The following is a 15,218-nucleotide window of genomic DNA, read 5'->3' as shown; positions in this document are numbered from 1 at the left end:
ACAGTTAGACTGGCGTTACACCAAAGTTATATTGGAGCTTGACTGAAGTTACACTGTAGTTGCAATGGAGTTAGACTGGAGCTGCACTTAAACTTGTAAAATGGAACCACATGCAATTATCCTATGGTTTCTGATTCTGACCTGGTCTGATAACCGACCTTCTTCAAATACACACGGAGGAGGAGAGGACAGGAGGGAGAGGGGAGAGAGAAATGTAGGAGGAGGAGAGGGGGAGAGGGCAAAAGGAGAGTGGGTGAGGGAGACTAGCAAACTGGACTGAAGGGATGGAAAAAAACAGAGACAGTGAAAAAGAGTGAGTGGGAGAGAGAGCGTTGAAGAGATGGATAGATGAAGGTTAGAGAGGGATGAGAGAGTGGGAGGGCAGGTGAAGAGCTGTGTGTTCCAGCCATGGCGGATCACTATTTGACGGAGTCTTGGAGACCCGGTCAGCCAGACAGCCATCCAAGCAGCCAGTCAGTCAGCCAGCCAGCCAGCTCACCAGTCTGTGAATCAGTCAGTCATTCAACCAATCGTTCAGCCAGCCAGCCAGCCTGTCAACCAGTTAGTCATTCAACCAATCATTCAGGCAGCCAGTCAGCCAGCTAGCTAGCCAGCCATCCTGCCAGCCGGCCAGCTCACCAGTCTGTGAATCAGTCAGTCATTCAACCAATCATTCAGCCAGCCAGCCAGCCAGCCTGTCAACCAGTCAGTCATTCAACCAATCATTCAGGCAGCCAGTCAGCCAGCTAGCTAGCCAGCCAGCCAGCCAGCCATCCTGCCAGCCAGCCAGCCAGCCAGCCAGCCAGCTAGCCAGTCTGTGAATCAGTCAGTCATTCAACCATTCATTCAGCCAGCCAGCCAGCCTGTCAACCAGTCAGTCATTCAACCAATCATTCATTCAGCCAGTCAGCCAACCAGCCAGGTAGCAAGTGAATCCATCAGTCACTCAACCAGTCATTCAGTTATCCAGTTAGTCAGTACTGTGTGATGTATCTCACTGTTATGTAAGCCTCTGATGTTTGAAGTTGGTTTCAGCTGTTTCATCTGCTTTTATTGTCATGACAACGATAGAGACTGAAGTTGGTACAGTGATTTATTCTCTCACTTTTTCGCCTTCTTCATCTCTCCCTCCCTCTCTTTCTCTCTTCCTCTCCATCCCGATTCCTTTCCTCCACTCTCCCCCTTTCTCTCACTCCCTTTCTCTCACTCCCTTTCCCTCTCTCTTTCTATTATGTGGAAAAAATGAGAGAGGGCAACCTGTTTAGCTGGAAGTGCCACTGTCCTCCATATGTCTCTCACACACAAACAAACACACACTCACACACATACAAGCACACACGTCCATTGACACACAGACACATACACGCACAGGCACACACACAGACACACACATATACAAACACAGAGACACACACATCCATATGCCAGTAGCAAGCCCTCCCTCTCAGAACTGAGCTGGGTGGGAGGAAATTATTCTCTTTGCTGGCGCTCTCAGCACTCAGTGTGGGCAGATCACACACACACACACACACTTAACGCGCTGAGACGCACACACAGACACACAAATATACATATGCACATGTACACACACACACACACACACATACACACTTATAAACTTACCAAGATACTCACATACAACAATAACAACGCACTGAGACACACACACACATACACACACACACCCTCAACAACGCACCAAGAGATACACACACAAACATTACCTCCTACCTACAGTATCTTATGAAATGCTGCTTCACATGTTGCAGCAGCAGCTGCTGCTGCTGCGTTTTTTGGTTATGTAAGCAGTCAACCATCAATCAAAATATCTGAGCTAGGCTGATTATAGCCAGTCTATCATCATCAGTTATCTCTGAGCTAGGCAGGTTACAGTCAGTCTATCATCATCCGTTATCTCTGAGCTAGGCTGAGAAATATACAGCCAGTCAACCGTCAACAGTTATCTCTGAGCTAGGCGGATTACAGCCAGTCAACCGTCAACAGTTATCTCTGATCCAGGTGGATTACAGCCAGTCAACCGTCAACAGTTATCTCTGAGCTACTCTGATTACACGCAGTCTACCATCAACAGTTATCTTTGAGCTAGGCTGGGGCAAATACAGCCAGTCAACCATCAATAGTAATCTCAGACCTAGTCCAGTCTGACAAGCTAACTGGATAAAATCTGTCTCAGAGCTAGCCCAGTCAAACAAGCTAACAGGCTAACAGTATTATCAGAGGTAGTTTAGCCAAACAAACAAACAAACAAACAAAAAAACAGGCTAACAGCTATCTCAGAACTATTCCAGTCTTACAAGCAAACAGGCTAGGCTAACAGGCTAACAGCTATCTCAGAGCTACTGTAGTCCAGTTTTACAAGCTAACCAAATCTCACTGTCAGAACACCACTAATGATCATTTATCTTCCCGCCTGAGCAGCAGCTATACTGGGAAATAATGAACTCAGTGGCAGTCCCATTTATCAAACTGGCTGATATGTGTGCCTGTGTGAGTGTGTGTGTTTGTAAGATAGAGGATGAATACATATTACATTGTGTGTTATCACTTCGCAATAAATAACATAATTGAGCATGTGTGCATGTGGTTGTGAATGTGTGGTTGTGAATGTGTGGTTGTGTGTGTTTACAGTTAGGAAACAGGAGATCATCAAAGTGACGGAGCAGCTTATTGAAGCCATCAGCAATGGAGACTTTGAGAGCTACACGTGAGTAACACTCACTTCTAACGACAGCCCTATCCCCCCCCCCTCCCACACACACAGACACACACACACAAACCCCCCACACACACACATACACAGGAATAGGGTGTATAGGTCATCTTGACACCTGTTCACAAGGAGAGGAGAGGGGAGAGAGAGGAATGGAGAGGAATGGAGTGGAGAGGGAGGAATGGAGAGTAGAGAAAAGGAGGACAGGAGGGGAGGGGAAAGTCTTGTGCATTTTCAGTCAGTCAGACTCATGTATTTCTTTGGAATGATAACTGTGTGAGACATCAATGCAAAACACCATCTACTTCCTACGTCATTCTTTCTCTGCTCTCATCTGCTCCTCCTCTCCTCCCCCCTTCCCCCTCCCCTCCTCTCATCTCCCTGTTCCTTTCATCCCCTCCCTCCCTCCCTCACTCCCTCCCTCTCCCTTCCACCCCCCTCCTCCAATCCACCTCCTTCCGCCCCTGCCCTACCTCCTCCCCTCTTTACACCCTTCTCCCCTCCCTCCCCCCCCCCCCCCTCCCATCCCCTCCCTCCTCCCACCCCCCTCCCCACAGGAAGATGTGTGACCCCAGTGTGACGGCGTTTGAACCAGAGGCTCTGGGGAACCTGGTAGAGGGCCTGGACTTCCACCACTTCTACTTTGAAAACTGTACGCACACACACATACACACGCTCACAGACATCCGCACATATGCACACCCACTCTCTCTCTCTCTCTCTCTCTCTCTATCTCTTTCTCTCATGCTGTCAGAGTTTTAGACAGTGACCAGACAGAGATAATGATAACATCCATTATCCCCTGCGCCTTGTCTAATTGTCTGATACGTGTGTGCGTGCCTGTGGGTGCTTGTGTGCCCGCTGCGTCCACATGTTTGTGTGTGTGCCGTGTGTGTGTGTCCCTGTCCACCCCCCCTTCCCCCCTCCCCCTCCCCCCCCCCCCCCCCCTCCCCCAGTGTGGTCCAAGAATAGCAAACCAGTCCACACCACCATCCTGAACCCCCACATCCACCTGATGGGCGAGGAGGCGGCCTGCATCGCCTACATCCGCATCACCCAGTACCTGGACGCCCAGGGCATGCCCCGCACTGCCCAGTCGGAGGAGACGCGCATCTGGCACCGCCGCGATGGCAAGTGGCAGATAGTCCACTTCCACCGCTCTGGCTCACCCTCCGCCCTCACCAAGTAAGACTGGGAGGGTGGTGGCGGGATGTGTGTGTGTGTGTGTGTGAAGCGGGGGGAGTGGGGTATTTGGAGGGGTGTGTGTGTGTGTGTGTCAATGATGGTTGACTGTAATTCACCAGCGGTCAACATTTTTGAACAACTTTTTTTAAATTAAAGGACAAAACAAATTAACAATTGGAGATGAAAAAAACTGTGTTTTTTGGCAGAAATCTTTCTTTTACTGATCAAAGTAGCCTTTTTTAGGTATAACTCCCAAACACACTCTTTCTACAATGAAAATCAAATATTGTTAGTGAAGTTCTTCATAGCAAGTTCCCACTAATTTGTTGCACTTCCAGTTCATCCCAAACAGGCTTAATGGGGTTTAAAGCTGGTGTAGGAACATTTTGCGAAGTTGGCTATTTTAGCTTCTATTACAAGCGATTCAAACCATAATATCCCACCCCCTCCCTTCAAAGTGACTCCCACAAAACACATGAACGTGGTGCCTGACTACAGAACTGCCGGGAGACTAGTCTAGTTAGTTAATGAGAGAAAGTGCTTTTAAAAGAGTTGCATCGTTTTTGTTGCATTCACATGTAAGAACACACACAACACTATCATAACGAATATAAACATGGCTAACGTTAGCACTCACTACTTTCAAGCTAGCATGTAAGTATTGGGAAATTCTATAATAGAGTTTAAACCGTGAAATATGCAACTGGATTTATTGCCTGCTCTTTCTCCGCCAGTCTTGTGCCTCTGACTCGGTTGTTTAGAATAGAATCTACCTCTGCCTAGCCTGGTTGAAAACTACAGTAGTTGAGTGCAGGTGCAGAGTGCGAGCAGCAGTTAGGTAGGTTGACAGACAGGTAGCCCATCCAATCATTAGTCTCAAAACGGTCTTAATGATTTGTCGTGTTTATTACAGTCGTGCGACGCCCACAGATGTCAGATTGATTTAATATTACCGTCAAACCTTTAGATGTATTGGTTGCTATCAAGATTGCTTGATAGCAACCAATAATAATTGCTTCTGCCTACATCATCTTTATGTCTGGAGACTGTGCTGGCCATTCCATGATACAAAGCTACATCTTGTTGTTTCCTTCCCAAGATAGTTCTAACATAGCCTGGAGGTATGTTTGGGTCAATATCTTGCTGTAGGATGAACCCCTGACCAACTAGACAGATACCAGTGGCTTTTGCATGGCACTACAAAATGCTGCGGTAGTTGCTTTGGCTCAGGGTGCTTCTTACTCTGTCCTTCCTTTTCTATGTTTGACATTCGGTGTCACACACGGAGGAACCATTCTTTCAATCCTTGATGCCATACAAAAACCTTGCATGATGAATCGAAGATCTCCGATGACTCATCGGTCCACAAGACCTTCTTCCAGGTGCCTCATGGCCTCCTGTTCTTCTTTGGCTTCCTTACTGCCACTCAAACGTGCAGCTCTGAGTCTTCTCTGGTTGACAAGGAGACTTGCTTACTCCCACCAGTGTTGAGCTGTGCTTGAAGCTGGACTTGACTCTCGAGAAGCTCTAGAACATTATTTTTTCAGGCTTTGGGTCTGCCAGAACTCTTACTGTCAGAGTTTTCTCCATTGGCCATCTGTCTTTTGATGGTGTAGCAAAATGTAGGCCTACTCACCAACAACTTGGCTTTTTTAGCAACATCCCTAAAGGAACAACCTTCACTTTTAAGGATTATACCGGTCTGTCTGTCATGCTTTGTTGATGACCCTTTTTTGTCACAATTAAAATAGCAATATACTACCTCCTGTGGTACAATACTTGCCAAATAATGCTTACAGTAAGTGGGTGTTGTAACAGAAGTAATAAACATTTGTTGGGACACGTTGTTTTACTTCCATTGCTGCAGAACAGCTGTAAATTGTGAAAAACATTGTTAATTCCTTATATAACTCTGCCTTACTTAACTTTGTTTTGTATTTGGTAACAAATTATTACTATATATTTGTTTTTTACCCCTCACAGTTCACTGCGTACCTTTATAATATTTAAGGTTGTACGCAGGACTCGTATGAATACATTTCATGACATATTGAAAAATCTTGAAGCTCTAAAACTTTTGAGCGGTAGTGTGTTATATTAGAATTAGGGAATGGAAGGTTTTGTTCTGAGTATTCTAGACAGATGGCTCAACACTGATTCCTAGTGGCAGAAAAGTAAACTTGCTGCATCTCCCCTCTTGCAACCTTCAGGTTTCTGTCTGCATTCATCTTCCTATTTCCTCTCTACCTCGCTGTTTCCCATCTACAGCTTCCTGCTCAGTGTCTACATCCATCTTGCTGCTTCCTATCTACCTTCCTGTTCCTGCTTTGTGTCTATCTTCACCTTTCTGTTTCCTGCATGCTTCCGGCTAAGGAATGTTAATTAACCTTGTATTTCTGTCTCCACCCCTCGTCTCTTCTCTTCCTTCATCTCCCTCCCCTCTCCTTTCCTCTTCCTTCTGCCCCTCTCCCCTCCCGTCCTGTCCTTAGTTGAGCTCCGGAGTGGGAGGGGTATTGAGCGACAGTCTCTGTGATTGACAGCAGTGATGACCAGTTGACTGAGTGGGAGGGAACACAGAAGGACCCGCCCCCCAGTGGCAGGACCAACCACCAGCCCTCTGCTTCTCATCTCGACATCATCTAGCCATCCTCTCCGTCTCGGTCATCGACCAATAATTAATCATCGCCCCGTCATCTAATTTAATCATGTACTGTATGACTATATAATCTATCTCACAGGCCAGTCACTTTGTGGTCCAGGGAGGTACGACACCTAGACGTTCTGGTGCCTGTCTCCATGTTTTCACTTCCTCTTTTGACCTCAAAGGAGACATATGACTGGTTTGCAGAAAAATACGATCATTTACAATTCATTGTAACCTCTTAGGCCTGTTTCTGTTTCCTTATTACCCAACATTTCCTTTCTGCTACAACAACTGTTAATTAATTTATAGTGTGTCACACTAACTCGCACACAATCACACACAGACACACATAGATACACACACATTGACATAATAATAATAATTATTATACATGTTAGTAAGTTGTACTGACTGAATATGTTAGAGCCACAATTATATTTACTTTATATTAATTGTTTTTCAAGTAGCGTGTGTGTGTGTGTGTGTGTGTGTGTGCAATTACAGTCCTTTAGAGGAATCTGGAGGTCAATCCCTGCTAACTTGGAGGTTCTAAAAGACCTTGTCAGGGGTCAGGGGTCCGGGTGTGTGGGTCTCCTGTCTGTGTTGCTGCACTGTCACTTTAGGTCTCAGAGGCAGGATGACACAGCTGTACCTGAACACAGATGAAACCCTCTGCCTGACAGCTACCCCCAGGACCTCCACACGAGAGACCCCAAGTTTAGAATTAGGCTAAAGAAAGCACTTAAATATTGCCCTGCCTTAAGTGTTAAAATGTCCTGGAGCTTCGAGTTACGTCTGCGGTTGGACCTCGCTAAAACTCAGACACTGGTTACAGGTATATGGCTGACCCCCCCCCGCCACCCCCCCCCCCCCCCCCAACACCACCAAACCCCCCTCAAAGTTTGTAACACCCTCTAAGATTTCCTGCAATAAGCCGCTTGCTGTGTTTGACTTCCTACTGCGCCATGGCCGCAGAGATGTGGGTTTTTGAAAAACGACAGTTGATTTTCTGTTTTCTGATTCTATTCATTTGTGTTGGCTGCTTCTGTTCTAGGTGTTTATCAATCTCTTCCTAACCCTCTTTCTCAAGTATTAGAGCACACACATGTATTGCATGACAATGTACAAAAATGAAAACTGATTATTGACACGTTTATGTTTAATGGCTGAAATCTGATGTCCGAAAGCACTTCAGATGTACTGTCCCAGCGATTTGCAACACTGTTCTTTCTATGGTCAAGCAAATGTACAAAGTGGTAAATGAAGGTTATTGTTATCAGCTTTATAATGTTGTTTAGAAAATATAATATATATACATATATGTTTACCCTCGGACTAAAATGGATGCTTTACAGAATGACGATGTTGTGAAACACTGCCAGTTTAGGCACTGATAATATTGTTACAGTATTGCTGGTTCCTGTTGCTGCTGTCAGCATTGGAGCAAGGTGTGCCCAAATTTTGTACTGTACAGTTAAAATAGTCTTCTGAAAATGTGAGGAAGGTATGTCCTGAACCAGGACACATCTATCTGGGTACTCAAATACACCCAGGACATTACACTCTGCTCCAGCTCCAGGGTAGTCTATACACCTATACTAGTCTAGGCTCTATAGTCTATACACCTAGTCTAGTTTAGGTTAAGCTATGTAGTATACACTCGTAGGCTAATCTATATAGTCTATACCTCCAGGTTAGTCTAGATCAGTCTATATAGTCTATACCCCTAGGCTAGTTTAGGTTAGTCTATATATGTTAAACAGTATACTCAACGCCCCTGGATAGTCTATATAGTCTATCACTAGGCTATTCTAGGTTAGTCATATGGTCCAGCGTAGTCTATATGCCTCTGGGCAACTCCAGGCTGGTTTATACCCCGAGGTCAGTGTAGGTTAGTCTATACAGTCTATTCTTTATAGCCCACGGTTAGTCTGTATAGTCCGGGTAGTTTTTAAGCCAAGGCCAGTCTTATACTTATATAGTCCACAGTCTAATTATCTTAACGCTAGACTATAGATGTACATTTATGCATTTAGCAGACGCTTTCATCCAAAGCGACTTCCAAGAGAGAGTTTTACAAAAGTGCATAGTTCACTGATCATAACAACAAACAAACGTTGCGGGTAGCCAAACATGATGCATACATTGTGAAGCCAAACTAGTCCCAAAGGGAAGAACAATAAGAGCATGTAGTTAGACAAGTTACAATTTAACAGCAAGAACTTCAAAATTGCAAGAGTGTACCCGTGGAAAAAGCAAGCAACAGTAATATAAAAGCAAGCAACAATGATATTTAATTGATTAATAAGATTTAATTTTTATAGTCCGGGTTACTCTATTTAGTTTAGGTTAGAATGTATAGTCTACGTTAGTCTACATAGTCCAGGTGACTCTATATAGTCTAAGGTAAAACATTTTTGTCTAGGTTAGTCATTATACCCCCCATTCTTTATATCAGTTTGTATAGCCTGGGCCTGGTCTTGGTCTTGGATCTGGTCCTGGTTCTGAGAGCACAAAGTAGACACCAGTCTCCTGACTGTAGTGTACATGAGTGTGGCTTTGTGTAAGTGGAGGCATGCAAGTTTGTAATGTGCTGAAGTTGATGTGTGTGTGTGTGTTTTTAACATTGATTTTGTAAAGATTATCTGATGCAGTAATATGCAGTTGTTCTGTAAAACTGTTGTGGGTGTGGTCCTGTAAATAAATGTTTATGACATTAAAGACATAGACACAGTGGTATTGTGTTTGTCTGTGCTTTTCTTTGTGAAGTGTGCATATTTGTGTAGATGTTTGTGTATTACTGTAATATACTGGAAGTGTGTAGGCCTGTCTGCGTGTTTGTATAGGTGTGTGTATTTATATACTGGATGTGAATAGGTCTATGTGCGTGTTTGTGTGTGTGACTCAAGCCCTCTTTAGGCTTTATATATCCTGTCAGACAGTCACACACACACATACTGACAGAGGTCATCGGTCTCACTGCGGTGCAGTCTCTAAAGATAAACAGGGTGTGCAGATTCAGGGCAACTCGGTTCTACAAAGGAAAGTGCGTCATCTGCTCCACAAGGATGTGAAGTGAGTTTGTTTTACCAGGGTGCATCAGAGGTTACTTTTCTCTCACCAGTTAACCCTGTGACTGTAGCTAAGCCTGCTACTCATTCTGCCCAGTCAGCAGAGATGGGCCACAGGCTGGTCCTGGTGGGGGTGGTTCTGATGCTGACTGCCGTGACTCAAGGTAAGTTCCCCATGACTATGACTATCACTTATCACCTACACATGATCAATACACAGTGTTCTCTATCTACACATGATCAGCACCACCCTGCTGTGTTCTAGTGATTTCTGCGGACAGTCGCGGGGTCTGCCGTTTCCTTCAGGAGAAGCCAGACGAAGTTCCTTTCTGCTTCGTCTCTCGAGGAGAACCGTTGTTTCTCCATGTGGATCCTGGCCCACAATTCCTGGAACAGGAAGTCATACTGCAGAATGGAGATGTGCCTATCGCACGATCCATCCCCGGGCCTGTCTGGGATTACAGTCTCTATCCAGGGTACTCGAGCCGGGCTGAGTTCTTCTCTAATGGAACATTGTTTTTAGATCAGGCTGAGAGGAGAGACACAGGGAGATACCATCTGAGAACCTACAACACCGCTGGATATCTGCTGTGGGACCTCAGGCTGGACCTGGAGATTCAAGGTAGGAAGATTGAGACTCAGGGTAGATAGGCAGAGACACAGGCTAATCTAGTCTTGTCCTTCTCCTGGTTTTGGAAAACGGTTTAATCTGTGTAGAAACGGATGTAAAGCTGATGTTCAAGTACTGTGTGTGTGTCTGTGTCTTGTGTCGGTGTGTATGTGTGAATGTCAGTCTCCGTGTCTGAGCCAGTCCTGTCTCTCATCTGTCTGTCTGGAGGAGAGACTCAGGTCACATGTTCTTCAGAGGGAGAACCTATGGAGTACCGCTGGAGTCTGGACAGCCAATCAGTAGCCAATCAACCAATTAGTATCTCCAACCAATCTCATCACATCACCACCATCACCTTGCCGGGCCATATGACAGGAAATCTGACCTGCAAAGTTATGAATGATGTCAGTACCAGCATTAACACAATCCACCTCTCCACCTGCTCAGGTACGATGTACATACGTATTCATACGTACTGGGGGGATTTTAACCTGTGACCTTTGGATCTGCAGCCAAAAAATCTACCACTTTTCCACAATTGCGTACCACATGCACCACAATGACACATGGTCACATTCTGATCACCATTTACTTCCATTGTAGTGACTGACTTAGCCAAGGAACCAGATGAATCTGCCAGCTCATGTTTTATTTGCTATAGTAGAAATCCGGCCAACCTCCCATTTGCACAGATTTCTCTTGCCGACCAGGTTATGGCTAGACCAATCAAAACCATTTGAAAACCAAGTGTTCAATACGAGGGCTGCACAGAGGAGTGACGTTGAGACATTTTTAGTCAGCTCTCTCTTTCCATCCCCTCCCCCCATCTTTATCTACCCACTTCCGCCTCTCTCTACCCTCCCATCTCCCTCTATCTACCCCATATCCATACCCCTCCCCCCATCTTTCTTTACCTTCCCACCTTTATCTACCCCCCATCTTCCTCTATGTACCCCATTTCTATACCCTTCTCCCCTATTTTTCTCTACCATCCCATTGCTATCCATCTTCACCCACCTCCATATCCTCAACCCCACCCATCTCTTTCCATCTAGTGGTCTCTGAGCGGCTCCTGTATATGGTGTTGATCAAGGGAGTGGCTGTGATGGCCGTCATCCTCCTCCTCCTCGTCTCGCTGTGTGTTTGGCTCAGTCAAACCTCCAGGCCCCGCCCCTCCAGTACAGGTGAGGAGGCCACACCTCTCTCTGGTCGTAGGACTCACACCCGGGGTTTACTGTTACATTTACATTTACGCATTTAGCAGACGCTTTTATCCAGAGCGACTTCCTAAAGAGAGCTTTACAAAAGAGCATAGGTCACTGATCATAACAACGAGGTAGTCCCAAACATTGCAAGCAGCCAAAACACGAAGCATACATTATGAAAAAACTAAACAAGTTCCAAATGGGAAGACCCATAAGAGCATGCAGTTATACACGTTACAAATTAAAACAACATGAACCACAAAAAAGTGCAAGACTGTACCTGTAGAAGAACAATCAATAGTAAAATATTTCACAGCGAGTACAAGACTTAACTTTGTTATAACTAACCTACAAGAGCAACAAGTCACAATGACAAAGAGTCATTGTGATCCTGGAGGAAACTAACAACAGGTCCAGCCAAGCATTCCTAAGTGCCGTTGTACTCCCGGGGAGACAGTCAGTGTCCCTGATGGAGGTGGGGAGCTGGTTCCACCATTGGGGGGCTAGGCAGGAGAAGAGCTTGTGTTGGGATCTGGCAGTCTTGAGCGGTGGGACCACCAGGCGGTTGTCTGAGGAAGACCGTAGGTGACGTGTGGGGGTGTAAGGTTGCAGGAGAGACTTGATGTAGTCGGGTGCAGTCCCGTTCACTGCTCGGAAGGTCAGTACCAGGGTCTTGAATCTGATACGGGCGTTGATGGGTAGCCAGTGGAGAGAGATGAGGAGCGGGTAACATGGGAGCGTCTGGGTAGATTGTAGACCAGGCGGGCCGCTGCGTTCTGAATCCTCTGAAGAGGGCGGGTTGCACATGCTGGGAGACCAGCGAGCAGCGAGTTGCAGTAGTCCAACTTGGAGAGGACCATTGCTTGGACTAGCAGCTGGGTGGAGTGCTCAGACAGGTATCTCCTGATCTTCCGTTGTAGAGGGTGAATCTACAAGACCGGGAGACTGCGGCAATGTGGGCCGTGAGGGAGAGCTCATCATCCATGGTAACCCCAAGGTTCCTGGCAGAGGATGAAGGGGTCACCGTCGCAGATCCCAGGGTGATTGACAGATCATGGGAGGTGGAGGGTTTAGCCGGGATTATGAGAAGTTCTGTTTTGGCGAGGTTCAGCTGGAGGTGGTGGTCATCCATCAGCCATGTGAGGTGATGATTGGTCCAAGTGAGGTGGTGTACAGAGAGAAGAGGAGGGGGCCAAGGACGGAGCCCTGTGGGACACCAGTGGAGAGCTGGCGAGGGCCTGACAGTTTGCCTCCCCAGGAGACCTGGTAGGATCTTCCCGACAGGTAGGATGAGATCCACTGGAGTGCAGTGCCAGTGATGCCCATCTCAGAAAGTCTGGAGAGCAGGATCTGGTGGGTAACCGTGTCAAACGCTGCAGAAAGGTCCAGCAGAACGATGACGGATGACCTGGAAGCCGCTCTGGCAGACTGGAGGGCAGTGGTGACTGAAAGAAGGGCAGTCTCTGTGGAGTGACCAGTCTTGAAGCCCGATTGGTTGGGGTCAAGCAGGTTGTTCTGAGAGAGAAAGTAAGACAGTTGGTTAGATACAGCACGTTCAATAGTTTTTGAGATGAAGGGTAGCAGTGATACCGGTCTGTAGTTCTGGAGGATGGCAGGGTTAAGGGAGGGTTTTTTGAGTAGAGTGGTAACTCTGGCCTGTTTGAAGGCAGAGGGAAAGTTGCCGGAGGTAAGGGAGGAGTTTAGGACATGGAGAAGAAAAGTTATGATGGAGGGGGAGATGGTTTGAAAGAGAGGGGAGGGGATAGGATCAAGGGGACAGGAGGTGGGGCGATGAGAGAGAATGAGGTCAGAGCTGCCTCGGACAGAGGAGAGAAAGAGTTTAGACATTTAGTTGGGTCAGTCGTGGAGGGTGAGAGGGTAGGAAAGGTGGGTTTAGGGAACCGACTGCTAATGTCGGTGACTTTTTTCTCAAAGAAGGAGGAGAAGTTGTCTGCTGTCAGGGTGGAGGGAGGGGGTAGGGGAGGTGGGTTAAAAAGGGTGGAGAAGGTAGAAAAAAGCTTGTGGGGGTTTGAAGCAGAGTTCATTTTATTCAGAAAGTAGATGGTTTTAGCACCAGTTATGTGAGAAGAGAAAGATTTAAGGAGGGAGTGATACTTATCAAGGTCCAGACCGTCTTTGGACTTGCGCCATATCCTCTCAGCTGCCCTAAGGGTGCACCGCTCTTCACGAATAACATCCGTAAGCCACGGGCATTATTTATTTATTTTTATTTCACCTTTATTTAGCCAGGTAGGCTAGTTGAGAACAAGTTCTCATTTACAACTGCGACCTGGCCAAGATACAGCATAGCAATAAGACACATACAACAGAGTTTCACATAGAATAAACAAACATGATAAGCACAGTAATGTGTAAAAGTGTAAAGTAAAGTAAAAGTGATGCAATTAGAGTGGTTAACAAGGAGTCGGTGGCAGTGTTAGTGGGGTGGGACGAGAACTCGTCAATGGGAGGGAGGATGTTACAATAGAGGAGAAATGGGAGGGGGATAGGGAGCGGAGGTTGTGGCGGAAAGTAACAAGGGGAGGGGACGCAGGAGGGTTTGGAGGGAGAGAGACAGAGAATTGGATAAAGTAGTGATCAGAAGTGTGCAGTGTACTGTTGCAAAGAAATGCTGTAACTCTGAGCTAAAGCCTGGCAGGCATTGTGGTGTAAGGCAGAATGCGCCAAACCATCTCTGTCACATTCACTGGGGTAGAATCGTCTCATGGTGTGTTCTGATAGAAGAGTTGGTACATTCGAAGGGTAGAACTGATCACATTGTGTTTACATCTAAACTCAGTGGGCATCAACCTTCTACTGTGACACTGGTTACACAAACTGCCTATTATCTTCCAGCTTTTCAGTCAGCTGACCCTTCTACTTCCTGGTCTTTGATCATCTGATTATCTTACTTCCTGATCTTTGATCAACTGACTCTGTTACTTCCTGGTATTTATCAGCTGACTCTTCATGTGTGTCCTCAGGAGATGTTGATGAGAAGGTGGACCTTGATGACATCATCTATGTAGAGGTGGTGAAGGGCTGTAAGACAGATGGAGATCAGGCCCCTCCTCCTTTTGACAAAGTCGTCTACGGCCAAATCAGGATGGACCAACTGGAACAAGAAAGCTGAGATGAGGGGCATATCAGCTCTCGATAGTAGCTATCGAACCAAACATAGTAGTTAGACATAGTGATTTAGAACTAAACAAAGTGGTTATTGATCTAGAAATAGTGGTTATAGAACTAGACATAATGGTTATAGAACTAGACATACTGGCTATAGATCTTTTTTTGTGCTATTTCATATTAGGTTTAAATAAGTAAATTTTGTACCTTATTGTTTACATTGCTCTTGGTTTTCTATAGCTTTCATGTTTCTTTTTTAAGAGTTTTATGTCTGTCAAATACTGTATATTTGTGTTTGCACTGATCTAGTTTTGACATAGTTTAAGTGAAACATATGTCTGCACTGCTGAGAAGGTCTGGGACTCAATCGTTTCTTTGCCTGTAACTCTACTAATGTGCATCTGACAATAAACCTGAAAAAAGAGAAACAAGATCTCATGCATTTTTCTGTTACTGTATTGAGAGAAAGCATTCAAAAAAAAGAGTTGGAATTTGCATGTAAGTTGTGTCTAGTTTTAAATAACAAGGCCCTCTAGTAAATTGTGTATGAACTCTCACAGGGTGTGTACGGCCTCTGACAGGGTGTCTATGGATTCCTCAGGTTTGTATGGACTGTCATATGGTGTGTTTCATGTATTGACTA

At 45.8% G+C, this 15,218-nt stretch overlaps 2 protein-coding genes across 2 annotated transcripts in view; both read left to right on the top strand.

Moving 5' to 3' along the window:
- Positions 1–9,297, top strand: part of camk2a (calcium/calmodulin-dependent protein kinase II alpha) — a 29,521-nt gene extending 20,224 nt beyond the window's left edge. The window contains exons 16-19 of the mRNA XM_047043066.1: positions 2,650–2,725; positions 3,289–3,383; positions 3,688–3,916; positions 6,406–9,297. Of these exons, the coding sequence (XP_046899022.1) occupies positions 2,650–2,725; positions 3,289–3,383; positions 3,688–3,916; positions 6,406–6,409 (404 nt within the window). The 3' untranslated portion in view covers positions 6,410–9,297. The remainder of the gene's footprint in view (positions 1–2,649; positions 2,726–3,288; positions 3,384–3,687; positions 3,917–6,405) is intronic.
- A 322-nt stretch (positions 9,298–9,619) lies between these two features.
- Positions 9,620–14,673, top strand: LOC124482642. Its single transcript, XM_047043082.1, has 6 exons — positions 9,620–9,635; positions 9,729–9,795; positions 9,897–10,253; positions 10,425–10,688; positions 11,297–11,425; positions 14,431–14,673. Exons 2-6 carry the CDS (start codon positions 9,738–9,740, stop codon positions 14,577–14,579), a joined length of 957 nt encoding a protein of 318 aa, XP_046899038.1. The 5' UTR covers positions 9,620–9,635; positions 9,729–9,737; the 3' UTR covers positions 14,580–14,673.
- Positions 14,674–15,218: the final 545 nt, after the last annotated feature.

This window comes from Hypomesus transpacificus, chromosome 20 (genome assembly GCF_021917145.1).
Source record: "Hypomesus transpacificus isolate Combined female chromosome 20, fHypTra1, whole genome shotgun sequence".
Lineage (NCBI taxonomy): Eukaryota > Metazoa > Chordata > Actinopteri > Osmeriformes > Osmeridae > Hypomesus > Hypomesus transpacificus.
The sequence above is the reverse complement of the archived record's forward strand: the minus strand, read 5'-3'. Positions and strand labels throughout refer to the sequence as shown.